The sequence below is a fragment of the Littorina saxatilis genome, linkage group LG9, assembly GCF_037325665.1.
Source record: "Littorina saxatilis isolate snail1 linkage group LG9, US_GU_Lsax_2.0, whole genome shotgun sequence".
NCBI classification, from domain to species: domain Eukaryota; kingdom Metazoa; phylum Mollusca; class Gastropoda; order Littorinimorpha; family Littorinidae; genus Littorina; species Littorina saxatilis.
In genome coordinates, this window is record NC_090253.1 from 14,959,294 (window position 1) to 14,986,312 (window position 27,019).

The following is a 27,019-nucleotide window of genomic DNA, read 5'->3' on the forward strand; positions in this document are numbered from 1 at the left end:
CCTGACTGAGTGCTTGGCCAAAGTTTCATTTAAAAAAATGAGGGCGTGACAGTGCCGCCTCAACTTTAACTAAAACCTCATATGACGTCTTAAAAGACATTTATCAACAAAATGGAAAAGAGATCCGATTATTTCTTTGGGCCCGAAGAACTTGTGTGTAATGTTTCTCAGTTGACGACTGGTCAGTGTTTTTTTCTGGGAATCGCTCTACACACTTACACACGTTTACACACACACACACACACACACACAACACACACACAGTGACACTCACTGTACATCTAACTGATTTGTTGTGCATTTTCATTATTTCTTTAGGCTCAGAGGCGATGAAACCAAGATTACCCTTATACAAGATAATAGGCTGAAATATTTGTTTATATCCCATATCCGACTAAAGTGTAGCACTGCCATTACGAAATAACGTTATTTTGGGTTGGAGAAAGCTCTTTGCCGATGAGAGGAATCGATCAGGCAAGTCGTGCTTTTATTTGTTCTCAAACAGAGCACATCCGCATTTTTCCTTGCCCGGAAGCTTTACGCAGCGTGGTCACGTGATCGGATGATCGTCTGCTCGGACTGGGGACAATGGCTCGTCTACTTGATATCGTGTTTTTCTTGTATTTTCTGACTCACATACCGATTGCGATGTTCATTGACTCTCAGGCTGTGATTCCACAACGTTACTATCCTCAGCAGGTAATTTTTCATGTGTGTCTTGTGATTATAGCGTCTAGTTGAGCCTTTTAATCCGATGTGTTTTACTTTTAGCCGTGTTTTATCACATGCGACCTTCCCCCTTTTGCTTGATATCTCTACTATCCTTGCACCGATGGTCGTGGTGGGCAGGTGGTCGTTGTGGAGGTGTCGTCGCCACAAAAGTGTTGACTGTATCGTGTATACTACAGTCGAACGTACCCGAGGGGCACCTGCTTCAGGTGTGTAGATAAAAACAAAAGATAGTCTCGAGGTGTGCTAAGAAAAAGAGTCCACACAATGTTTATGGACAGCATATCAAACAGTTATGCGCTGCTAATTTGCCCACAAAGGGCGGGTACTCATGAATTGTGTTGTCAAAGGACAGACCCCGATACAATTTTCACTGTACTACCTGCAGCACTAACACTGCGACAAGAAATCGAATGCTGTTTCTTTCTCTTGCAGCTGGTGGAGCTGAAAAACTGGTACTGCCGTGAGTTCAGAGACCCCATGATGGTGGATCCCCCAGGGTGGTTCCGTTCCTTTGTTTTCTGTGAAGTGGCCGTGCAGTTTCCATTCTTCTTTGTCGCTGCCTTCGCATATTTGAAAGGTAAAGTAGTACCCTGCATTTCAAAGGCACAACTCTTTCCGCGTGGACAGTTCAGCTCATCGACTCACATCTGGCAACGCTTTTACGTGGGATAAGAACATCTCTCCACTGGAGCACATTCCAAAAATGAACAGCCTGGGTGTTACAAGGGATAAGACCATCCCTCCACTTGGTCACATACCAACACTGAACAGCCTGGGTGTTACATGGGATAAGAACATCCCTCCACTTGGTCACATACCAACACTGAACAGCTTGAGTGTTACATGGGATAAGACCATCCCTCCACTTGGTCACATACCAACACTGAACAGCCTGGGTGTTACATAGGATAAGAACATCCCTCCACTTGGTCACATACCAACACTGAACAGCCTGGGTGTTACATGGGATAAGAACATCCCTCCACTTGGTCACATACCAACACTGAACAGCCTGGGTACTCTCTGTGCACAGTAGGACTTTTTATTAATTAATTTTGTTAAAGACACGAGGCGGGGATGTAGCTCAGTCGGTAGCGCGCTGAATTTGTATCCAGTTGGCCGCTGTCAGCGTGAGTTCGTCCCCACGTTCGGCGAGAGATTTATTTCTCAGAACACCCCCGTGTGTACACGCAAGCACAAGACCAAGTGCGCACGAAAAAGATCCTGTAATCCATGTCAGAGTTCGGTGGGTTATAGAAACACGAAAATACCCAGCATGCTTCCTCCGAAAACGGCGTATGGCTGCCTAAATGGCGGGGTAAAAAACGGTCATACACGTAAAATTCCACTCGTGCAAAAAAACACACGAGTGTACGTGGGAGTTTCAGCCCACGAACGCAGAAGAAGAAGAAGAAGAAGAAGAAGAAGTTAAAGACACTATAGTGGCCTTGTATCAAATTAATTAATCAAAAAATATCAACTCACCACAGTAAGTACGTCATCAGGATGTTAATCTTGGGGTATGTGTCAAAGAGGAGTGACAGTCTTTTCTTATGTAAAAGCCTAGCCAGATCTGAGATGGTGAGCCGTATTGTTTTCACAAGAAGGAGAAGGCCTCTTTTTCCTGTCATGCTATGCTAACTTTATTTTTCTGTCCCCAGAACTAGAGTATATTTGGGACATAACGTGATTATATATGCCAAGATGTAGTCCTGTCATTTTTGAGTCACTTGAGAAAAAGTGACTCTATGTAATCGGTCAGTGTTAGTCTGTCCGGCCGGCCGGCCGGCCGTCCGTAGACACCACCTTAACGTTGGACTTTTCTCGGAAACTATCAAAGCGATCCGGCTCATATTTTGTTTAGTCGTGACCTCCAATGACCTCTACACTTTAACGATGGTTTCGTTGACCTTTGACCTTTTTCAAGGTCACAGGTCAGCGTCAAAGGAAAAATTAGACATTTTATATCTTTGACAAAGTTCATCGGATGTGATTGAAACTTTGTAGGATTATTCTTTACATCAAAGTATTTACATCTGTAGCCTTTTACGAACGTTATCAGAAAAACAAGGGAGATAACTAGCCTTTTCTGTTCGGCAACACACAACTTAACGTTGGGCTTTTCTCGGAAACTATAAAAGTGACCAGGCTCAAATTTTATGTGAACGTGACTCCCAGTGACCTCTACACTTTGACGTCTGCTTTGGTGACCTTTGACCTTTTTCAAGGTCACAGGTATGTCTTGAAGGAAAAAAATTGAAATATCATATCTCTGAAACTATTCATCGGATTTGATTCAAACTTTATAGGATTATTCTTTACATCAAATTATTTACATCTGTATTGTGTTGTGAATAGCAATTTCTTCCTGTCCATCTGATGCCTCATATAATATTCAGAACTGCGAAAGTGACTCGATCGAGCGTTTGCTCGTCTTGTTTTGTTTTTGTTTGCTTAACGCCCAGCCGACCACGAAGGGCCATATCAGGGCGGTGCTGCTTTGACATATAACGTGCGCCACACACAAGACAGAAGTCGCAGCACAGGCTTCATGCCTCACCCAGTCACATTATTCTGACACCAGACCAACCAGTCCTAGCACTAACCCCATAATGCCAGACGCCAGGCGGAGCAGCCACTAGATTGCCAATTTTAAAGTCTTAGGTATGACCCGGCCGGGGTTCGAACCCATGACCTCCCGATCACGGGGCGGACGCCTTACCACTAGGCCACCGTGCCGGTGCCAGTCCTGTCATTGCAGGTATCCTCCTGTTAAGGCTGCCAAAAACCTGAGAAAATGAGGTCTTACTTCAAGGGAGGGAATTTGAAATGGAAAATGTTATTGATGGTTACCGTTATGTGCAGAACATTTTGAAAAAAACCCAGTGTCTTAAAACAGGGGAAGGGGATGTCAAATAGGGCGTCTGGAAAGGGTAATTCTACTGTTGTGCGTACTGAATGGTTTCATCAAGTCTTCAAGAAATTATAAACACTGCCTGTGCACTGTTCATAACAAGTACATTATGTTTGATTCATTTGAAATTCAGTGCCCAATCTTGAATTGTTCAGAGAGAGAGAGAGAGAGAGAGAGAGACAGACAGACAGAGAGAGAGACAGACAGAGAGAGAGACAGACAGAGAGAGAGACAGAGAGAGAGAGAATCGTCATGCATTTCATTACTTTTCCATTCGGGTAAGCTACAATGTTTTGCCTGCAAGTTGATCAGCTATAATTGCATCGTATGCTGCTTTGTTTGTTTCGTTTGTGAAGGTGCTGCCAAGGCCAGATGGATTCGAATTCCAGCTATCATCTATTCCTCCCATGTTGCAACGACGCTCATCGCCATTTTCTTCCACACTCTGACTTACGACTTCAGCCAGTCCAAGCATCCTGGGCCTCGTACCATGGATGAACGTTTGACCCTTTGCGGCATTTACTCCCCTTATTTCATTTTACCTGTCATGATTTTGCTGGACGCTTGCTTCAGCTCAGCATACAGGGAGCCTGTGAATAAAGCAAAAATGAGGTAGTATTTTTATTTTTCCCCCAAAATGTCCCCATATAGCAGAGTACTTAATACTCGTAATTATACGTGATTTAATGAGCTCTCAAAGATGTTCAGGTCAAAATCAGTGCATACTCAGTTAAAGAGTTTTTATTTTTCTAATGATAATGTGTATGTTTGTCCATGGCAAAGACCATTAGGTCGATGTATTTGGCTATGTTTTGTTTTGTCTGAAGTTGAACATTTCATTTATTTTTTTGATCCACATTCTGACTGCCAATACAGAGTAATAAGCAGAAACGAGTGCCAGCACTCGCATTATTAGGGTCTCTGTTGCATGCTTGTTAATGTTTGTTTTAGTGTAGCTTTTTTTTTAGCGTAACACTAACAGCATAGCAATTTCTATGCTACAAGGCATGCTACGCTGAGAAAGTTACACTTACATTATAAACAGATAGGCTGTACATTGTGGCATGTGTTCTTGCAGGATACTCTTATTCAACATAAATAAGCCTGGATGGATCCATGATGGTTTACATGATAGTTTGCTTGAGAAGGATGTTAGCCCCCCCCCGAAAAGTTGTATGTTTCTGGTAACATGGCTAAAACAAAATAGGGTAGGTAGGTAGGGATTTTTTAAATTTTTTTTTGGTCAGGGTAGAAAATAACTATACAGTGACGCAAAGAGACTGGACTTACTATACAAAGAGAAAGACAACACATTACAAAACAAATGAGACAAAAGGGATGCGGGGTTATCCCCCTTGTGTAGTCTGCCGTCTGTTACAGTACTTTCGTTTTGATGCTTTTTTTTTTATTTTTACAAATGCAATAAAAAAAAGTCGAGGCGGGAAAAAACTAGGTAGGGTCAGGTGACCAGAAACATACTTTGTTTTTGTGCCCTACCATTAAGGTGCTTTTAAACCGTGACACTCTGATTAGGCCAAAAAAAAAAATAGGTGTGGTTACGGTAACATAGCCAAAAAAAATAGGGTAGGAAGGTAGGCAATCACTTTTTTTTTTTTTTACTTTTTTTTCTAATGTGTACAAATTAAACCTACTTGACAGGGAAATAAGTGTGCGACTCGGGCGATTTTGCTTTCATTGCGTTTTCTGCACTCGGTTTTTTTTTTGACAAATGTAATAAAAAGTTATAGGGTCGGCTCCTAAAAATAGGGTAGGTCGGGTTACCGTAACCACACCTATTTTTTTTTTAGGCCTTATCATATTGTGCCTTATTTTATTTTCCCCATGTGTAATTGGAGATGTTGACATTTTTATTCATGACATATATATGAAGTTTCATTTCTGTGTTCAGTTTCATTCTGTATATGTTCTCACTGTGTGTTAAAAATGCAGTTTGAGGTATGATTTTTGATAGTAATGTTGTACTCCAAATTAATCAGTATTTAAGATTTTGTTTGTGGAGAAATGCCAAGTGCATGGAGTGCTCAAGTTGTTCAAGTTTGGTTCAGTATAAGTGGTGATTCCTGTCCTTTATGCCCTGCAACTTACATCTGACAAAATGAATGAGTGGTGATGTACATTTCTATGTATCTCGTAAGAAATTGAATAAAGGGTGCACATTTTGCCAGAGTTGGAAAGTGATCGAGTATGGTGTGCGTTGAGCAGCTGGGGAAGAATACAGTAAATAAAAATATACAAACATACACACCACGCCCCATCATCTGCAACCACAAAGAATCAAGACTAGAAGCGAACAAAGTTCAATATTTATTATACAACATTCTGGCACAGGACAACATGCCCATCCCTTTTGTACACATAAAAATATTGGTGCCATGATGTACACCACAAGCAGCAAGACTATCCCGCCTTGCTCCCGCTTTCAAATGGACATAATTCATCAAGTCACTCACAATTAGGAAATTTAAAACAAACGCGAAGTAGGGAAAAGCATAACACTTTCTCAAGGTCTTAAACAAAGTGCCATAACCTGATTCTCTCCTCCCTACCTTGTCATAGGAACAGTTTCTAAAGACCACACACACAAAAAGAAGAAAGATACACATCTTGAAGGTGCACCGTTATGTACAGAAGATCTAGCCGTACTTGGGAGGAAAGTTTGGAAGAAAACCCTAACAGTGACTTCACCAGAATTGTTAAAATCAAATCTCAGAGGGATGGGAATCTATTCAAACTTAAATTGCATGCAAGAACTTGATATTGTCTAGCACATCAGATGTAGAGGCAGCCTAATTAGTAATAAGAAGAACCAAACGAAACTTGCGCAGTGAACTCAAAACTTCTCTCTCAAAACTTGGCCTTTTATATATCAGTACATATATTAGGGCAGAATCTCATATCTCTTTGGGTTCAAACGGTTAGCAAGGTTTCAGGAGCCCTAAAATGATTACTGTCAGCTACTTCTGAATTTTTAATTTATATGCTGAGGGAAAAAAGGAAAAGCATGCACACACCCACACATACACCATGCACACACAGTCCTCATGGTTTGATTAATTAAAAAAAAAAGACTGCATCTTCTTTGCCAACCATGTCTACATCTGGGTGTAAAGAAAACAACAGGTACAGTAAGGGAGATAATCAACGAGTAGCAGCCATTTTGTGCCAGAAATAAAGACAGATACAAACCAAAACCAAAACACACTAGTAACAAATCGCGTAAGGCGAAATAACAACATTTAGTCAAGCTGTCAAACTCACAGAATGAAACTGAACGCACTGCTTTTTTCACCAAGACCACATACTCGTAGTTTCGTCAGTCCACCGCTCGTGGCAAAGGCAGTGAAATCGACAAGCCATGCAGAATAGTGCAGTAGTGGTCGCGCTGAGCAGGATAACACGCTTTTCTGTATGTCTATTCTTTTTAGCTTACCGAGTTTGTTTTTATTCCACATATCATATCTATATGTTTTTGGAATCAGGGACCGACAAGGAATAAGATGAAATTGTTTTTAAATGATATCGGAAAAATAACTTTAATCATAAATTTATATTTTTAACTTTCAGAGCTTGTTTGTAATCCAAATATAACATATATGTATATGTTTTTGGATCGTTTAATAAAAAAACTTATTTTAATTACAAGTTTCCAATTTTTAATGACCAAACTAATTCATTAGTTTTTTTAGCTACCAAGCTGAAATGCAATACCAAAGTCCGGCCTTCGTCGAAGATTGCTTTGCCAAAATTTCAATCAATTTGATTGAAAAATGAGGGTGTGACAGTGCCGCCTCAACTTTTACAAAAAGCCGAATATGACGTCATCAAAGGTATTTATTGAAAAAATGAAAAAAACATCCGGGGATATCATTCCCAGGAACTCTCATGTCAAATTTCATAAAGATCGGTCCAGTAGTTTAGTCTGAATCGCTCTACACACACACGCACAGACACACATACACCACGACCCTCGTCTCAATTCCCCCTCTATGTTAAAACATTTAGTCAAAACTTGACTAAATGTAAAAAGAGCAGATAACAACTAGTCCTTCTACATAAGCAGTTACTGTTTGCTTCCACTTTTACAAACAAGAGAGTATGAAAGTGAAATATTATAATTCTTCTGAACACAGGGGAAGAACAGCATGTTTTTAAAACGCTAGCATTTACACCAGGCACAGAAATCAACCTAAGACAAACAGCAGAGGTAACTGCAACAAAAACAGGAATGCTTAAAAAAAAGGACCAAACAAATAAATAACAGGAATACAATAATAACATTAAAAAAAACTTTCAAACAAACATTTTAACTGAAAGAAACCAAACCAGAAACACCCACAGTATTGATTTGTGAAGGGTCAAACACACATAGAATTAAAATAGCACACACACTAGCAAAAGCAAGATACAGGACCCGGAAGACGATGCTTCTAGTTTACACTTCATTGCTTATTTCACTATCAAAGTTTTTAGTCTAACAGTATTATGCTTTTACATGCTTTAATTGTGTTTGAATTTGAACTGCAAAAGCCTAGGTTTGTGCAAAAGAGAAGGGCGTTCTTTCTTTCTTTATTTGGTGTTTAACGTAGTTTTCAACCACGAAGGGTTATATCGCGACGGGGAAAGGGGGAAGATGGGATAGAGCCACTTGTCAATTGTTTCTTGTTCACAAAAGCACTAATCAAAAATTTGCTCCAGGGGCTTGCAACGTAGTACAATATATTACCTTACTGGGAGAATGCAAGTTTCCAGTACAAAGGACTGAACATTTCTTACATACTGCTCGACTAAAATCTGTAAAAAAAATTGACTATATTCTATACAAGAAACATTTAACAAGGGTAAAAGGAGAAACAGAATCCGTTAGTCGCCTCTTACGACATGCTGGGGAGCATCGGGTAAATTCTTCTCCCTAACCCGCGGGGGGAAGAAGGGCGTTCAAGTAAAGATGAATGTAGTTAAGTTCAGGAAATTGAAATACCTTACCCTTCCTTTTTGCTCACTATGCAAAATGACAAAAGAGAAGGCTGTAATAATTGTACAACAAAATCTGCTGTACCAGCCCAGATAACCAATTAAACCCATAACCAATTTTACAGCACATTTTCGTCTTGCATTCATGTGATTACATGTCAGCAAATTAGCAGCTCATAATTTTGCTAACTTTCACAGAAGCGGACAACTGAGTCTTGATAATTGTAGAACTAGGGGATAGGGCTGGGGGCAGAGAGAGAGTTAATATATATAATTCATTTTGCATTTTTGATGTTACATGCATTGATAGCTTTTAGAAAGCCAAAGAGCTGCTTTTGATACAGTGTAACTGTAACGCTAACAATCTTCAAAAAAGTAAATTTTCAACAAACAAAAAAACAGAAACAAAAAGCTGCTGCAAGAAAACACAAATACATGCAAAAAAGTATTCAATTTAACATAAAACATTAAGTCAACCTAATACAGCTGACAAGACTTGACAGCAATCTATACAGAGAACTTTGGTATGCATAAAACATGCCATATTTCATAAATTTGGTTACTTTACCAAATTACTGTGTGATTCTTAAGATGTTTTCACATACAAATTGTAGTTATATTTTGAAGTCAACCTCCCAGAAAAAATGTGTTAAGCCCCGTTCAAGACTGAAACTGAATTCTTCTATAAGGCAGCTCAAGAGGACAAGTTGCTCGTTTTCAATGAAAAAACACACACATAAGCACGCTAAGAAAAATCTTTGATGTTTGATCAATGTTCATCTTACCTAACACAACAAAGCCATAAATCTAAACCAAAGAAGAGTAAACAGCATCAAACATTCAGCTGTTGAACGGCATATGCAGTTTAAATTCTCTTGAAAAGGGGGTCGCCCATAACTGCACGAGTGTCAAAACTTTTGCCCAGAAATTTCTGCAGCCCCAACTGCATCTCACATCCCTGGCAACATCAGTGAGGAATATTATATATAATATAATGCAGCCAAAAATTACCGGGAAATGTTATGACCCGACTCAAAAGACACAGTGTTGCTATATCTGTTGCTGGTAATGCACCTTCACTGGAAATTAATCCAAGTACATATTTTTCTCGCAATGAAATTAATTCTCAGGAAGGATCATTAGGACAGCGTTTTCACTGAGAGGCATATAATTCACAGACAATCTTTGTGGCAACACTGTCTCAAACAGTCATGGACGACCCCACCATAAACAAAAACCTGGGTTGAAAATTTGAAAACAGAAAGTATCTGAGGCATAAGTAACCAAGATCAGACAAGTGTTGAAGAGGAGTAACCACTGAACCAATTTTTGGCATGCACAAGGTTTACCTACAGTTAATGCTTTACAATAAGTCTTCTCATCTCCATACATAACAGGTACATCAAGTGCACAGTGCACTAACGAGTGACAAACATAAACGTAGTCGGCCGACAAAAAATCCCTAACCTTGTAACTGTGAAGATCAGACAACTGGACTGGTGCAGCAAGTTCAAACAGTCTACGAAGTACAAAGCATTTACAGGACATGTCACCACCGCGACACACACGCGTTCTGAAAGGTTTACCATCCTCATTTTCATAATCATCCACGAATTTGATAACGGCATAGCAACTGAAACTCAGACTTTTGTCGTCGCCAATAGAACACGGCTTCATCATGACGGCCTCGGAGCACACTGTCGAGAAGACAAAATCTTGGTTGTACATGTTGGTGGGCGCTGCTTTCTGGAGCAGTGCGGAGGGTAATAAGCAAGCCAAACGTCGAAGATACAGGTACTTGTCACGGTCAGTGTCTACAGCAGATCAATGTCTGTCGCATCCAAATGAAGTGGGTCACGGAAAAAATATGCCACAGGATCAGCTGCACGCAAAATGATGCTGCAAGAAACAAACAAATGCATCAACATGGGTGGGAAGGAAAATGTCATGAATCCTGAAGAAATGTAAGGGGGGGGGGGGGGGGTGTCTGGGGGCCACCAGACGCTGAAGGATTTGTATAAATAACAACAAAACTGTCACCACAGACATAACGAATCCGGATTTCCGGAAGAATCCCACCCATGCATCAAGGCAAACAAATTGCATCAAGGAGTAATCAAAATTAGAACAAGATTTATCATGTGGATTCAGGTTAAAAATGTTCATCCCTTTTGCAGACCTGTTTACCCTAAACCTGAGGCAAGAGTACTTTTTGAAAAAGTTAAGTGTATTTTTCAAAAAGTTGGTGTACTTTGCAAGCAAAGCCATATGGGCTAGGCAAAACGTACGCCGTGGGTGCAAACGTGTTTGTGTAAGAATAGCATGTCTTGTGAACATCTTCAGAATTTAACTCCTTCCGATACAACAGGGATAAAACAATTTTATTTACCTGTCAGTTTATAACATTATAACCAGTGTCTTCCAAGCAGATTGATAATGAAAAGATGAAGTTCGTGAAATAACATCTGCGGTTGACAGTGGCAAGTTCATTTTTACAATCATCTCAGAAAACATTGCTTCAGCACGGACTACAGCCTTTTCTTCTGGCAGGATTTGCTTTGCGGGAATGAACTTAATAATTCCTTGGCAGCTTTCAGCGGATTTCTTTGCAGCAACCTTGTCCATGTGAGTTTTGGAACTGCAGTGTCGTTCGATGTCATATTTCCCAGCATGGACAACGGAGAAATCTGATTTAGGCTACAATACTTGCAGTGTGCATGACTTTTTCCCATAGTAGACTCCACAATTCCTGGCTCTTTCTTATATTTCTCCAAGAAAATCTGCTGCTTCTGCTGTTTATACTTGGTACAGTCATCCGAAACTGGCACATTTTACCGCTTCATTTTGCCACGATTGTCCAGACGATCGCACGTGCCAACAACTGAACAAGGTTTCCACAGCTGAAGACTCGCTGTAGTGGTTATCTCCCTTCGACCGAAACCGGTATCAGTTGTACCATTCCGTAATCAGCACACCAACAACGGAAAACGTATTCTAGACTTTTTCTTATGCGTATTTTGTGCGTGTGTCGCGTATTTGCGTACTGATAATAATTTGGCGTACAAAATACGCCCAAATCGTACTGGTAAACAGGTCTGCTTTTGTTAACAAAGGCTGTTCTCCTCTGCTATCATATCATCATGATTACTATTTTTTTTAAATCATATTATATACTCTTCAAAAAAGCTAAGAACCTGTCAAGAAGTTGTATGCAATCTTTAAAAAAAATAAAAATAATTAAGGGTCCAAAAACTTACCATTTTTTTTAGATTTCACTAAAGTCAAAAGGACCGAGTGTTGCCCTAGACATTTTTTTTAGTAGATAGGTTAACTGCACCAAACACATGGAAAGATTTTGCTTTGGGGGAAAAAGAGAGAGATTTTCAAAGTCCTATGAAATTGGCGCAAAACATTGTAGGGTAAAAATTGTGATGCTTGTAGTACAACAGGGTCCTGGATATAAACGGTGCTCACCAGTTTGTGTTCAAAAGCTGACACACTGACAAAATAATGCACTCAACATACCCCCACACACACAAAAACTGATACATTTTCTTGACCGACCTAGCACCTGTTCTGAAGACTATATATATTTATATTCAAGACCAGTCAATCACAACTCCCGCTCATAGGACTTTTGCAATGCCACCTCATGACCCGAATAAAAGTACTCACCATGACATTAGAACATGACATGACCATCAATGATGTTACTGTTGACTACTCTCGCTGGTGTTTCGGCTTCGAGTGGCCTCCACCTTGGCCTCATCCCGAGGCTTACCGGTCCCAAATATGCTGGCTCGGGTGCTCTCGGCAGCAGTGTTAAGAGGTTTGTCTACTGTGCGAGGCAGGAGCTTCAGTTTTGGCCGCCTTGCCGCAGATTCTGGCGATATAAAAGGGTCAAAATGTTCAATAACAATATTAACAACAATGTTCGGTGACAACAATCACGATAACGAAGATTTCATTGTTCATGAGAATGAATACATCAACATGGAAGCCCATCTTTGACCCATCAAAACCGCTTGGCGGGCGCATTAGGCCCACACAAAAAAATTGTCTGTTTAGGGTAACCCGACCGACCCTATCGATTTGGCGCCGACCCAAAAACTTTTTTTTGATTTCAAAAGAAAAAAAAGAAAAAACAAGTCGCGTAAGGCGAAAATACAATATTTAGTCAAGTAGCTGTCGAACTCACAGAATGAAACTGAACGCAATGCAACGCAGCAAGACCGTATACTCGTGGTCCACCGCTCGCGGCATAGGCAGTGAAATTGACAAGAAGAGCGGGGTAGTGGTTACGCTATGCTGCATAGCACGCTTTTCTGTACCTCTCTTCGTTTTAACTTTCTGAGCGTGTTTTTAATCGAAACATATCATATCTATATATTTTTGGAATCAGGAACCGACAAGGAATAAGATGAAAGTGTTTTTGAATTGATTTCGAAAAAAAAAATTTGATAATAATTTTTATATATTTAATTTTCAGAGCTTGTTTTTAATCCGAATATAACATATTTATATGTTTTTGGAATCAGCAAATAATGGAGAATAAGATAAACGTAAATTTGGATCGTTTTATAAATTTTTATTTTTTTTTACAATTTTCAGATTTTTAATGACCAAAGTCATTAATTAATTTTTAAGCCACCAAGCTGAAATGCAATACCAAACCCCGGGCTTCGTCGAAGATTACTTGACCAAAATTTCAACCAATTTGGTTGAAAAATGAGGGCGTGACAGTGCCGCCTCAACTTTCACGAAAAGCCGGATATGACGTCATCAAAGACATTTATCAAAAAAATGAAAAAAACGTTCGGGGATTTCATACCCAGGAACTCTCATGTCAAATTTCATAAAGATCGGTCCAGTAGTTTAGTCTGAATCGCTCTACACACACACACAGACAGACAGACAGACGCACATACACCACGACCCTCGTTTCGATTCCCCCTCGATGTTAAAATATTTAGTCAAAACTTGACTAAATATAAAAAGAGGTAAAAATGCTAAAAAGAGACATTTGGCGTTTCTTTCTCTCCCTTTCTCTCTGTTTTATTTATACGTTAGTTTTGAAACATGTATTCATCAAATATAAGAAGTGAATGTTCAGCCAACATAGCATTTACACAAAAAAAAAAAAAAAAAAAAAAAAACCTACCTACCTACCGACCCTACTTTTTTTGGTCATGTTACCCTAAACAGACAATTTTTTTTTTTTGGCCTTAGCCAAGTTGATAAGGTGTCCGCCTTTCATGTAGAAGCTTTAAGCCTCAAATTAATTGGGTGAATTTGACTACATGAAGTAAACTGCACGAAGCTAGCCGCATGGAGTTTTTGGTAAAAAGACTTTGCATAGTCTTCGCATAGTCTTCGCATAGTCTTTGCTCAATTCAGGACCGCCTTCAGGGTAAGAATCCGGACCCGCCTGGTGGAGATTTTTTTCAATCTCCCAGGTCAACTTATGTACAGACCTGCTAGTGCCTTATCCCCCTTATGTGTGCATACAAGCGTAAGACCAACTGCGAATGAAAAAGATCCTGTAATCCATATCAGAGATTGGTTGGTCACAAAAACATGAAAATACCCAGCTCACATACACCCAGAAAACGGAGTATGGCTGCCTAAATGGCAGGGATAAAAACAGTCATACACGCAAGTCCATCAGTGCATACTTGCATTATTTCTTCTTTTTTGTGTGACTTTTCTGCTTATAGCGTCAGTACATTATCTCCATTGTAAGACTCCCTCCTTGCCAAGACCTGATTGTCTCAGATGGAGGTCTTAAGGGGAGACACTGGTCTTAAGAGGAGACACTGGTCTTAAGGGGAGACACTGGTCTTATGGGGAGACACTGGTTATAAAAGGGGTTTTCACGGACACCGTAACACAACATCAATCCTCTTCTCCCTTACCTGGCGAAGGTTCCCGAAATTCCCCTGCGCTGCCACCACCACCACCGCTGTCTCTCCGCGGGCGACGATCGTAGCCACCACCGTCTCTCTCTTCTCTGCGCCCGCCATAGCCGCTGGGACCTCCGCCCCTGTCTCCTCCCCTCCTGTCATAGCCGCGTTCCTCCCTGTACCCTCCTCTTCCTCCTCCTTCTCCTCCTCGCCCGCGGTCGTTTCCGAAGTTTCCGTAGTCGTTGGGACCACCTCCTCCTCCTCCCCTACTGCCTCCCCTGTAGTCATCACCCTGACCTCCCCAGCTGCCGCCTCCCCTTCCCCCTCGACCTCCTTCAGGCAAAGCAAAGATAAGAAAATAAGCGTTTGAGAGATTGGTGTTTAAAAACTCCACAGCATGGAACTGGCTTCAATCCCTCAGGCAAAGCAAAGACAAGAAAATAAGCGTTTGAGAGAATTGTGCTTAAATACTACACAGACTGCATGGAACTGGCTACAATCCCTCAGGGCTCTTTTCTGTTGTAAAGGATACATGATTTCTAGCAATACTCACGAAACAACTAACCTACAGTGGGTGAGGTCAACCTCACGGCCAGTACACATGTCTAGCATTAGCCAAACATTAACATGAATTTTGACTGAGATCAGAGGTTATCTGTGCATTCTGCACGACAAAGGACTTTAAGGAAGGAGTGGACTTTGTAACAAAAAGTAGACGGGCGCAGTGGCTTAGTGGATAAGACATCGGCCTCCTAATCGGAAGGTCGTGAGTTCAAATCCCGGCCGTGGTCGCCTGGTGGGTTAAGGGTACAGATTTTTCCGATCTCCCAGGTCAACTTATGTGCAGACCTGCTAGTGCCTTATCCCCCTTTATGTGTACACAAAAGCACAAGACTAAGTGTGCACGGAAAAGATCCTGTATTCCACGTCAGAGTTTGGTGGGTAATACTATAGAAACACAAAAATACCCAGCATGCTTCCCCCGAAATCGACATATATTGCCTGAATGGCGGGATAAATAAAAACGGTCATAAATGGAAAAATCCACTCATGCAAAAACACGAGTGAACGTGGGAGTTTCAGCCCATGAACAAAGACGAGACAAAGATGAGACGAGACGTAACAAACAGTATAAGTAGGGAATTCAGGGAATTTTAAGAAAAGAAAAACCATTAAGCTCATTTCACTGAAAATCTTCTTAAGACTCTCTGCTTGCTGTGTGAATGCTGGTGTAAAAAATAAATGCAACTAGTCCACAGCTACCTTCTTTTAGGACTATAAGGCACAACTTTTTTCCTCAACTGTTACCCCTGTGGCCTATTGACCGGTATCACCTTGTGTATGGCTAAAGAAGAGTACAGATGTACACACATCGCTATACAAAGAGAGGGAACAGTCACTATAGTGTTATTCATGTTTTTGCTTCTATGACATGGACAAAGTTTTCTCTCCAACATCTAAGGCATGGGTCTCATACTTAACACTCGGACATTGACCCGGGGTCAGAAGGTCAGTGTCTGTAAACTAGGGCAGGCAGCTGGTCTCAGCTGAAAACTGATATGGTCATTGACCTGAGGTCACAAGGCCAAACAGCTCGGAGAATGCAAACACTTTGATGTCACCGCACATGGAAAAGAAAATGTATTTCCACTCCGAATACTCCCTTGGAATACACCGGAAGCACCCTTTGTGTGATTTTTTTCTCATTTTAAACTAAAAAGTAGTGGTTGCGCCTTTTACAACGAAGTACATTATAGTCCCGAAATTTCTATTCTAATGACTCTCCTGCCAGATTCTTTAGTGTGTAATCAAAAATAAATTAAAATGCAAGAGTAAATGTCCCTTTTATCTTTCCCAACATAATAATTTTTTCGAGGTCCTTATGAAAAACTAAGTTCTGAAATAAAATCTGAATTACCTCTGTCACCACCTCTTCCTCTGCCGCGGTCATTTTTCCGACCTTCCGCGATATCCACCTTCAAATTTCTATCCTCAAAAAGCTGAAACACAAACAGTCAAGCTTACCATGATGGATATCATACATGTATGTCTTGGAGTAATGGTAACTGAAACTAAATGTCAACTATGTATGTCTACGTGTACCTGCAAAATGACAAAAAGAATGCTTAATGCTGCTTTCCAAGACGGGTATGAAACTTGAAAAACAGATATTAGGCATGCAACATTGTGTGATACCATGACAAACTGTTGTACGTTGTACACAGTATATATCTAAGATGTAGCTAGAGGGACCACTCAACGCTCAATGTCAATAAGCAGCGACCATTTGAGTTTTTCGTTGTCCGGGGGTTCTTTCTTTCTTTCTTTATTTGGTGTTTAACGTCGTTTTCAACCACGAAGGTTATATCGCGACGGGGAAAGGGGGGGAAATGGGATAGAGCCACTTGTTAATTGTTTCTTGTTCACAAAAGCACTAATCAAAAATTTGCTCCAGGGGCTTGCAACGTAGTACAATATATTACCTTACTGGGAGAATGCAAGTTTCCAGTACAAAGGACTTAACAAGGGTAAAAGGAGAAACAGAATCCGTTAGTCGCCTCTTACGACATGCTGGGGAGCATCGGGTAAATTCTTCCCCCTAACCCGCGGGGGGTTTGTCCGGGGGTCCTGCAGATAATACAAAAAGATGTTTAAGTTAAACTTTTCTCACCTCTGTTATGGTCGGCTGTAAGCTAACTTCGGCACATCAATACATGCCAATTACTTGTATCTCCTAGTCCTCAGAGCAATAAATACTACTAAAAACATCATGCACGTTACTGTCTGGGCGTACTTTTTAAAAACATAAAATTTATTTAAAAACTATAAGCAAGCTCCTTCTGGTCACATGCACTATCATCTTAAATGACACGACCATCAGTGCTGCTGCTGCAGTCGTTTTTGTTCAGGAGGAAGTTCTTGTACGTCAACACCATGGATAAATGTAAATGTCCGGGGAAATACGCGCAAAAGCAGCAACTTCTTTCGGGATTATTTTTTCATCCCATTGTTTGGGACTTTTTTTTACACATAAATAACCTCAAAACAACCTTCAAACAATTTTGGTTTACGAACAGGGCTTAGTTTACAGCTGAAGTGCGTCTGAGTCTAGCCAAGACGCAACAAAGCGAAAAAATAGACTTGGGGGTTACATAACCGTCATGTACGTTATCGGCTTTTTTCTGTCAAAAGAGAAGCAATTAATGTTCGTGATATGGTGTTCGCAAACAGGAACATACTACAAAGAAACAAAAACATTAACAGGGCCTGCCATCTCCATTACCGTCATTTGTAGGCCATAATAGGATGTAGTTTTTGACGTTTGTTGAAAAACTGCGTCGGGAATAGATCTAAAACATGGTGTACAATGCAAAATCATTCATTGTTGGAAGGAGCAAAAGCGGCTCTCTATTCTGACCAATGGCATTTATATTCCTGTGATACCCTGTAATCTGCACTTTTTGGGGGGATCTTTTCTTGCATTTTCCACAGACCAAGTAACAGTCCAGCTTTTTAGCTATCATTCCATGTATTTGTTTTGTATGTACGTATAGATTTAAGGGTATAATTTACAACACACGCTTCGCAGGTTTTAAAAACGCCACTGAAAAGCTCGACCACGCGCGTTTTTATATCCAGTCACTTGGTTAACTAAAACGGTCGTATTTGCTTCAGCCTGCTTTGCAGAAAAACATAACCACAGTCTCAATGATAGTTTTAAAAGATAGTTAAATTTCGTTGATCTAGTCAAAGTGGATTTTGTGTATAAAAGTGTTATCTGATAGTTGCGTAATTGCTTCATGTGTCAACTATGGTGTTTCAGTTGATCATTTTACAATGTGGATCTAATAAAAACTAAAGATCTTTTTTGCTGGGCACCAAGTTTCCCATGTAGGTGAACGATTAAGCTATACACAACAAGAAGGGCAAAGCCCATACGACTCACATGCTTGACCTTGACCTTTACATGACCTTGACGCTGAAGGTCAAGGTCAAATAACTAAACCTAGCAATGACATCATACACTAAGAACTGCTTTACACATTTTTCCTACCAAAATACATGTGACCTTGACCCAAGGTCAAGGTCATCCAAGGTCATGCAACACAAAGCTGTTAATTCAAGACATAGGAAGTACAATGGTGCTTATTGGCTCTTTCTACCATGAGATATGGTCACTTTTAGTGGTTCACTACCTTATTTTGGTCACATTTCATAAGGGTCAAAGTGACCTTGACCTTGATCATATGTGACCAAATGTGTCTCATGATGAAAGCATAACATGTGCCCCACATAATTTTTAAGTTTGAAACAGTTATCTTCCATAGTTCAGGGTCAAGGTCACTTCAAAATATGTATACAATCCAACTTTGAAGAGCTCCTGTGACCTTGACCTTGAAGCAAGGTAAACCAAACTGGTATCAAAAGATGGGGCTTACTTTGCCCTATATATCATATATAGGTGAGGTATTGAATCTCAAAAACTTCAGAGAAAATGGGAAAAATGTGAAAAATAGCTGTTTTTAGGCAACATTTATGGCCCCTGCGACCTTGACCTTGAAGCAAGGTCAAGATGCTATGTATGTTTTTTGGGGCCTTGTCATCATACACCATCTTGCCAAATTTGGTACTGATAGACTGAATAGTGTCCAAGAAATATCCAACGTTAAAGTTTTCCGGACAGACGTCCGGACGGACGGGGGGGACGGACGGACGGACGACTCGGGTGAGTACATAGACTCACTTTTGCTTCGCATGTGAGTCAAAAAACAATAGTGTACGAAAAAGCCAGAAAGTAGTTTCCGTCTTTTTTCAAAACATAGTGGTCGCTTCTTATTGACAATGAGTGTTAAGTTCAAAGCTCCCAATAGTGATACACACACGCACGCACACACACACGCAAACACACGAACAGAGTCCAAGATAATGCCATCCAAATGAACAAGCTGTAATAACTCACCGCTCCGTTGTACGTTAAAGCTTCTTGTAATGAATCTGTGTCATCAAACTCCACATAGGCAAAACCTAGAACACAGTTCAACACAAATGTATACAGTGGTCAAAAGAAAACCCTTAGAAACATTCAAAAGTGTCTATTCCTTGCAGTGAGTGTCTTTTTATAACAGAGATCCTTTGATAAAGCTGATAAGTGATAGACTCAGAATCTACATTATAACATATCGACGTCGCCACGGAATTTTGGCGCAACTCGTTCTTGACAACTTTTCAGTAGAAGGCCAAAACTGATTATTTGTATTATGAAATAGTGTTTATATTTGTACCTGGCATGGATAGCAAGATGAAAGAATGTTAAATCATGTATTGAATATTTCTCATTTAAAATGATTTACTTAGTCTAATGCACAGATACATCAAAATCGCCAAGAATCGAGTAAGGCCCAAAATCCATGACGACTTCGATATATGGGACTGGGTGGCCGAGTGGTAACGCACTTGCGCTCGGAAGCGAGAGGTTGCGTGTTCCGGCCTGGGTCAGGCCGCAATTTTCTCCCCCCTTTCCTAACCTAGGTGGTGGGTTCAAGTGCTAGTCTTTCGGATGAGACGAAAAACCGAGGTCCCTTCGTGTACACTACATTGGGGTGTGCACGTTAAAGATCCCACGATTGACAAAAGGGTCTTTCCTGGCAAAATTGTATAGGCATAGATAAAAATGTCCATCAAATACCCGTGGGACTTGGAATTAAGTAAAAAAATTCCATCTCACACGGCATTAAGTCTCAGGAAACATGAATACACGCATGCAGGAAAAAAAAAATATGGGTAGCGCCGTATGTATGGCAGCTCGCTTTCCCCAGGGAGAAAGCAGCCCGAATTTCCATGAGGGTAACCTCACTGGACTATAAATCTTATCCAATCCAATCCAATACAGCCATCAGGTGTCTTCTTACCAGAGGGTTTCATATCATAAGGTAACCGTACTTACGTATGCTGGCAACAAGAAACAATACAGTTATAAGAATAATTGTGTGCGCATTTCTCTCAATCAAAGTTTAATCTGGTGTATCTAATTCACCAATAGAAACTGATTTAAATCCCAGGTGCACACCAGCTTTTTTAACAGTTCAACTAAATGTTGACGAATTATAAGAAATAAAATTGCATCAGATCAGACCCTCCTTTCTTCAGTACATCTGTTACATATTCAATAACAAATAAATAATCCTTTCCTTTCTATATGTAGTAACACAAAGAGCCGTACTCCCAAAAGCTTACTAAAACTAATTACTTAACGTTGTGACTTGTCTAAATAAACTGACGTATAGTACAGGCTCTAACTGTATAAAACGGGTAAAGACAGAACATTACCTTTGAACTTATCAGTTTCTTTGTCTCGCACCAACCTCACACTTTTGACCTGAAAACAAGTTCAAGTTCAAGTTCAAGTGAAAATAATGTGCTGGTCTAATTCAACTTTCAAGGTCTATGAAATTATTTTCTTAACTTCACACAGTCGCAATGAATGATTAGGCCAAAAAAAAAAATAGGTCTGTTTACGGTAACCCGACCGACCCTAGTTTTTTCGCGCGACCCTAGACTTTTTTTTGGCATTTGGGAAAGAAAAAAAAATCTTGTTTTTTTTGCAAAATAACGTAAAAATATGGTTTTTTGGGAAAAAAAAACAAACAAAAAAAACAATCCCGACCTACCGACCCTATTTTTTGGGCCTATGTTACCGTAAACAGACCTATTTTTTTTTTTGCCTTAAATCCACGGTATGACACATTATTTGTTCACGTTTCACTCATTCGCAGATCAAACCCATACACACACACACAATTAACTGTTTTCTGTGAGGGAAAGGGGTAAGACTGAACTATTTGTAAAACTACCAAAAATCTGAGAAAAAAAGCTCATGTGTGTAAGCACTGTGTACTTGGACTTAAAGCAAAAGCAAAGGGATTTTGTTTGTTCGTTCATGGGCTGAAACTCCCACGGCTTTTACGTGTATGACCGTTTTTACCCCGCCATTTAGGCAGCCATACGCCGCTTTCGGAGGAAGCATGCTGGGTATTTTCGTGTTTCTGTAACCCACCGAACTCTGACATGGATTACAGGATCTTTTTCGTGCGCACTTGGTCTTGTGCTTGCGTGTACACACGGAGGTGTTCGGACACCGAGGAGAGTCTGCACACAAAGTTGACTCTGAGAAATAAATCTCTCGCCGAACGTGGGGACGAATTCACGCTGACAGCGGCCAAATGGATACAAATCCAGCGCGCTACCGACTGAGCTACATCCCCGCCCTAAGCAAAGGGATGATAAATGTACTATAATAATTCAACAGATTATGCCTTAGAGACTAATAAAGGATGGTACAGTCAACGATATAATGAACAGAAAATTTGAGAAAGCAGGTTCTATAAAGGAAATGTCTAGGGTGCAAATGTCTGAAACTGACTGTGTGTGGTTGTGTTGTGTGTGCACTCAGAAGTTTGAAAGAGAGTGTCTGTCATCACCTTGAGGTCCTTAAAAATCTCCTCCAGGTCACCCTGGACCAGACCGTGGGGCAAGTTGCCGACAAAACATGTGTAGGGAGCATCTGTCGGCATCGGCCTCCCACTCCCTCGGCCTCCCCCTCCACCGCGGCCCCCGCCTCCGTAACCACCCCCTCCTCCACTGTAACCTCCACCCCCTCTTCCGTAGCCCCCGCCTCCACCTCCTCTTCCACCGTCATAAGATCTGTTGTAGCCACCTCCTCCTCCTCGGTCGTTGTAATCTCCTCTGAAAAGATCATCAACAGGTTGAGGAAAGCATAAAGTGGCAATGCAAAGTGCAACGCTTTGGTATTGTAAAGTGAATGTTGACTCAGATGAAAAACAAGAGTGAAGAGATATCACACTATCCAGCAGTACTGCAATGACAACAACAAAAGGAAGCCTTGACAGTGACACATTGATTGAGTTCAGTCACTGAAATTACTTAGAAACTTGAGGGTCAAACAATATCATCAACAACTTTCTTTCTTTCTTTGGTGTTTAACGTCGTTTTCAACCACGAAGGTTATATCGCGACGGGGAAAAGGGGGAGATGGGATAGAGCCACTTGTCAATTGTTTCTTGTTCACAAAAGCACTAATAAAAAATTTGCTCCAGGGGCTTGCAACGTAGTACAATGTATTACCTTACTGGGAGAATGCAAGTTTCCAGTACAAAGGACTTAACATTTCTTACATACTGCTTGACTAAAATCTTTACAAAAATAGACTATATTCTATACAAGAAACATTTAAGGGTAAAAAGAGAAACAGAATCTGTTAGTCGCCTCTTACGACATGCTGGGGAGCATCGGGTAAATTCTTCCCCCTAACCCGCGGGGGGTATCATCATCAACAACAAGATACTGCAGTAATGGAGGAAACATCATTTGAGAAGTCACGCTCACAAAAGTCTTTGATGCAATTTTGTTTAAACAATGAGTAAAACAAAAAGTTGGCCGTTCAATGCTTAGACTTCTTCTTCAGCATTCATAGGCTGCAACTCCTACTTTACTGCACTGATTTGTTAGATTATTCTTATAAAGTTATAAATTATCTATGGAGGAAGGGGGTGGGAGATGAACACACAGTGACACATGCAAAAGTCTACACATACACAAAAAAATATGGAAAAAAATGCACATCGGACTGGGAGTTGCAGTCTTTGAATGCAGAATAAAAACCACACAATGAGACACAACAGCATCAACCAACAAGCAGGTAGGAAGACTGGAAAATAGCATGTTCTTATTCTCAACCTAGCTATATCTTCAGAATACACCACTTAACAGTTCCGAGGCTTAAATTAGGGGGTCTTAAAAGGGGGGGTTCAACTGTTCTCTCACTTTGCGCGGTGGTATTTTGAGCAAACGAGCGATCTTTCCAGCTCCCCAGTGCAAGAAACTTGTGCGATCTGAGTGCGATTTCTCTTCAAAGCACTTGTTTGTTTGTTTGTTCGTTCATGGGCGCGCTGAAACTCCCACGGCTTTTACGTGTATGACCGTTTTTACCCCGCCATTTTGGCAGCCATACGCCGCTTTCGGAGGAAGCATGCTGGGTATTTTCGTGTTTCTATAACCCACCGAACTCTGACATGGATTACAGGATCTTTTTCGTGCGCACTTGGTCTTGTGCTTGCGTGTACACACGGGGGTGTTCGGACACCGAGGAGACTGAGTCTGCACACAAAGTTGACTCTGAGAAATAAATCTCTCGCCGAACGTGGGGACGAACTCACGCTGACAGCGGCCAACTGGATACAAATCCAGCGCGCTACCGACTGAGCTACATCCCCGCCCAACCTCTTCAAAGCACTGAAACTGATAGCGTTTTTGAGTGTAAGGAAAAAGAATGTGGAAGGTTCATGCTATCAACTTGTGGCCAGGTTCTATTTTCGAAGACAGTAGCTTCCATTTCTACAACTGATCATCGGAGAGTGGTATAAAGCATTCATTGTTATAAACGATAATCACAGAGTTTTGAACGACAACACAACAAAATAAACGTCAACTTTATAAGATGCATCAGTCACACAACACGCGGAGCTGCACACTTTGCAGACGACCACTTCACTTGAGAAAAAGACGCAGCCAAGTCTCTGCGGTCTGTGATTTTTTTCCTTCGTTCCATGTAAGCGTCGTAACTGCATGTTTAGTGGTGACTGTATTAATATTATTAGCCCCATGGAAGATGAAGTGCTGCCACACACTGAAAAAGTGGTTATATTGTGAGATTTATTCAGTGTGAACTGTGATAATGAACCTCACACAGAGCATATTCTAGCAAGTGCCCTTAAGTTGATTAACCTAACAGTAACTGCACAACTATGTACATGTATCCGTATGCATCATTGCATGCAGCCATACAAAATTAAAAACATCACAACCTTGTCTTGTGTCACTGTCAAGGTTACAATTTACAAACAAAGCCACACACTCTCTCACAGCAATTGACAGTGTAACATAACATCTGACAACAAAACATTCATGCTGACAATGCACTCCCCAAGGGGTGAATGGGCAAAAATGAGGGGAACTGGGAGTGGGACTGGGAGCAATAATTACTGAACTACGCGTTATTACTGTGGATTGGACAGTCGTCCATATTCCACATTCGGGTCAGTTTGCACTACAAAGGAAAGAAACACTACGATTCTATAACATCAAGGACAGTAGCACACAGGCAGTGAGGTCAACTTAAAACGAAATAGTTGGAAAGTATCCTTCAGAACCACAGCCTTGCATGTTTTGCGGCGTCCATGCACCGCAACAGCAAGGTCTGGAAACATGTGCTATCTCAGTATCTGCACAGGCGACAAACGATTGGTGCGCGCACAGGTTAGCAGGATCGGGATTAAAAAAAAAGGAGCACCATATCAAACAGCCGGTTGTATGGTTCAATACAACATCCAGCATGCTGAAATAAATCGAGATCATACCCATCAAAACTACCCCTATAACGATCCCTTCCATACCCGCGGTTGTGGTCATAGTCGGCCATATTGGAATATAACTTCAAGGATTCCGGTCGCGCATGCGCTTGTCGTCTGTTTCTAAATATAGACAGTAGGTCACGACTGCCGATTTCCTTGGGTTTGCGGTAGCCACAACAGTACATGGGATAAATATTCGTGAACAATTCTTGATCGAGCTGGGCGCAAGACAAATGAAAATAACTTTGTAACAGAGAACGAAAAGACATAACCCAGAAATTGAATAGTTGACAGTGTATTATTAAAAACTATGAAAATGTACCAAAATGCAACCGAGAAAAAAAGAAAAAGAAAATCAGACTCAAGTACTGACACTCAAGTTCTGGGCATGTATCATAAGTACAGGGTGGGCCATAAAAAGTGTCCACATTTAATTTGTTAATATTTTTCCTGTAAAGTGATATTTTCTTTTCTGTTTCAGATAGAATTTGAGACAAGCATCTTAGAATTCTTTTAAAGCCTGAATGGATCGCATTCCAGTACAGGAAAGGACCAAAATCGTTGAACTTTACTTTCTCGCCCAGCGCGCTTTTCGGAGAGAGTTCCCTGGCACACACCATAGATATCCCTTGACACATCTATGCACACACTGTCCATGTGCGAGAACTGTGAAGCGCCTCGTGGATACATTCAGGGTTATGTCCTTTATTGTTATCTGCGAGACTACCAGTGTTCCCGGCTGAATTTATCCACGAGGCGCTTCATAGCACGCTTTACTGTACCTCTCTTCACTATTTAGTCAAGTTTTGACTAAATATTTTAACATCGAGGGGGAATCGAAACGAGGGTCGTGGTGTATGTGCGTGCGTGTGTGCGTGCGTGTGTGTGTGTGTGTGTGTAGAGCGATTCAGACTAAACTACTGGACCGATCTTTATGAAATTTGACATGAGAGTTCCTGGGTATGAAATCCCCGAACGTTTTTTTCATTTTTTTGATAAATGTCTTTGATGACGTCATATCCGGCTTTTCGTGAAAGTTGAGGCGGCACTGTCACGCCCTCATTTTTCAACCAAATTGGTTGAAATTTTGGTCAAGTAATCTTCGACGAAGCCCGGGGTTCGGTATTGCATTTCAGCTTGGTGGCTTAAAAATTAATTAATGACTTTGGTCATTAAAAATCTGAAAATTGTAAAAAAAAATAAAAATTTATAAAACGATCCAAATGTACGTTTATCTTATTCTCCATCATTTGCTGATTCCAAAAACATATAAATATGTTATATTCGGATTAAAAACAAGCTCTGAAAATTAAATATATAAAAATTATTATCAAATTTTTTTTTCGAAATCAATTTAAAAACACTTTCATCTTATTCCTTGTCGGTTCCTGATTCCAAAAATATATAGATATGATATGTTTGGATTAAAAACACGCTCAGAAAGTTAAAACGAAGAGAGGTACAGAAAAGCATGCTATCCTTCTCAGCGCAACGAATACCCCGCTCTTCTTGTCAATTCCACGGGCACTGCCTTTGCCACGGGCGGTGGAGTGACGATGCTACGAGTATACGGTCTTGCTGCGTTGCGTTGCGTTCAGTTTCATTCTGTGAGTTCGACAGCTACTTGACTAAATATTGTATTTTCGCCTTACGCGACTTGTTTTAACTTTCTGAGCGTGTTTTTAATCCAAACATATCATATCTATATGTTTTTGGAATCAGGAATCGACAAGGAATAAGATGAAGTAGTTTTTGAATCGATTTCGGAAATTTAATTTTGATCATAATTTTTATATTTTTAATTTTCAGAGCTTGTTTTTAATCCAAATATAACATATCTGTATGTTTTTGGAATCAGAAAATGACGAAGAATAAGATGAAATTGTTTTTGGATCGTTTAATAAAAAAAAATTTTTAATTACAAGTTTCCGATTTTTAATGACCAAACTCACTCATTAGTTTTTAAGCCACCCAGCTGAAATGCAAAACCAAACCCCGGCCTTCGTCGAAGATTGCTTTGCCAAAATTTCAATCAATTTAATTGAAAAATG

The 27,019-nt window shown here is 40.5% G+C and overlaps 2 protein-coding genes across 3 annotated transcripts; one reads left to right on the forward strand and one right to left on the reverse strand.

Annotated features, from left to right (window-relative positions):
• The first annotated feature begins 535 nt into the window (after positions 1–535).
• Positions 536–6,257, forward strand: LOC138975372 (sigma intracellular receptor 2-like). The gene is made up of 3 exons (XM_070348035.1): positions 536–699; positions 1,165–1,309; positions 4,003–6,257. Exons 1-3 carry the CDS (start codon positions 589–591, stop codon positions 4,260–4,262), a joined length of 516 nt encoding a protein of 171 aa, XP_070204136.1. The 5' UTR covers positions 536–588; the 3' UTR covers positions 4,263–6,257.
• LOC138975370 (eukaryotic translation initiation factor 4H-like) lies at positions 5,959–25,043 on the reverse strand. 2 transcript variants are annotated; one of them, XM_070348033.1, is made up of 8 exons: positions 25,011–25,043; positions 22,020–22,284; positions 20,869–20,917; positions 19,502–19,566; positions 16,460–16,541; positions 14,554–14,874; positions 12,314–12,521; positions 5,959–10,537 (listed from the first exon to the last, which is right to left on the reverse strand). In XM_070348033.1, the coding sequence occupies exons 1-7, from the start codon at positions 25,034–25,036 to the stop codon at positions 12,349–12,351; spliced, it is 981 nt and encodes a 326-aa protein (XP_070204134.1). In that variant the 5' UTR covers positions 25,037–25,043; the 3' UTR covers positions 5,959–10,537; positions 12,314–12,348. The 2 variants fall into 2 exon arrangements, with proteins under 2 accessions (XP_070204134.1, XP_070204133.1); XM_070348032.1 differs by having other exon boundaries at positions 24,975–25,036.
• Between the last annotated feature and the right edge of the window lie 1,976 nt (positions 25,044–27,019).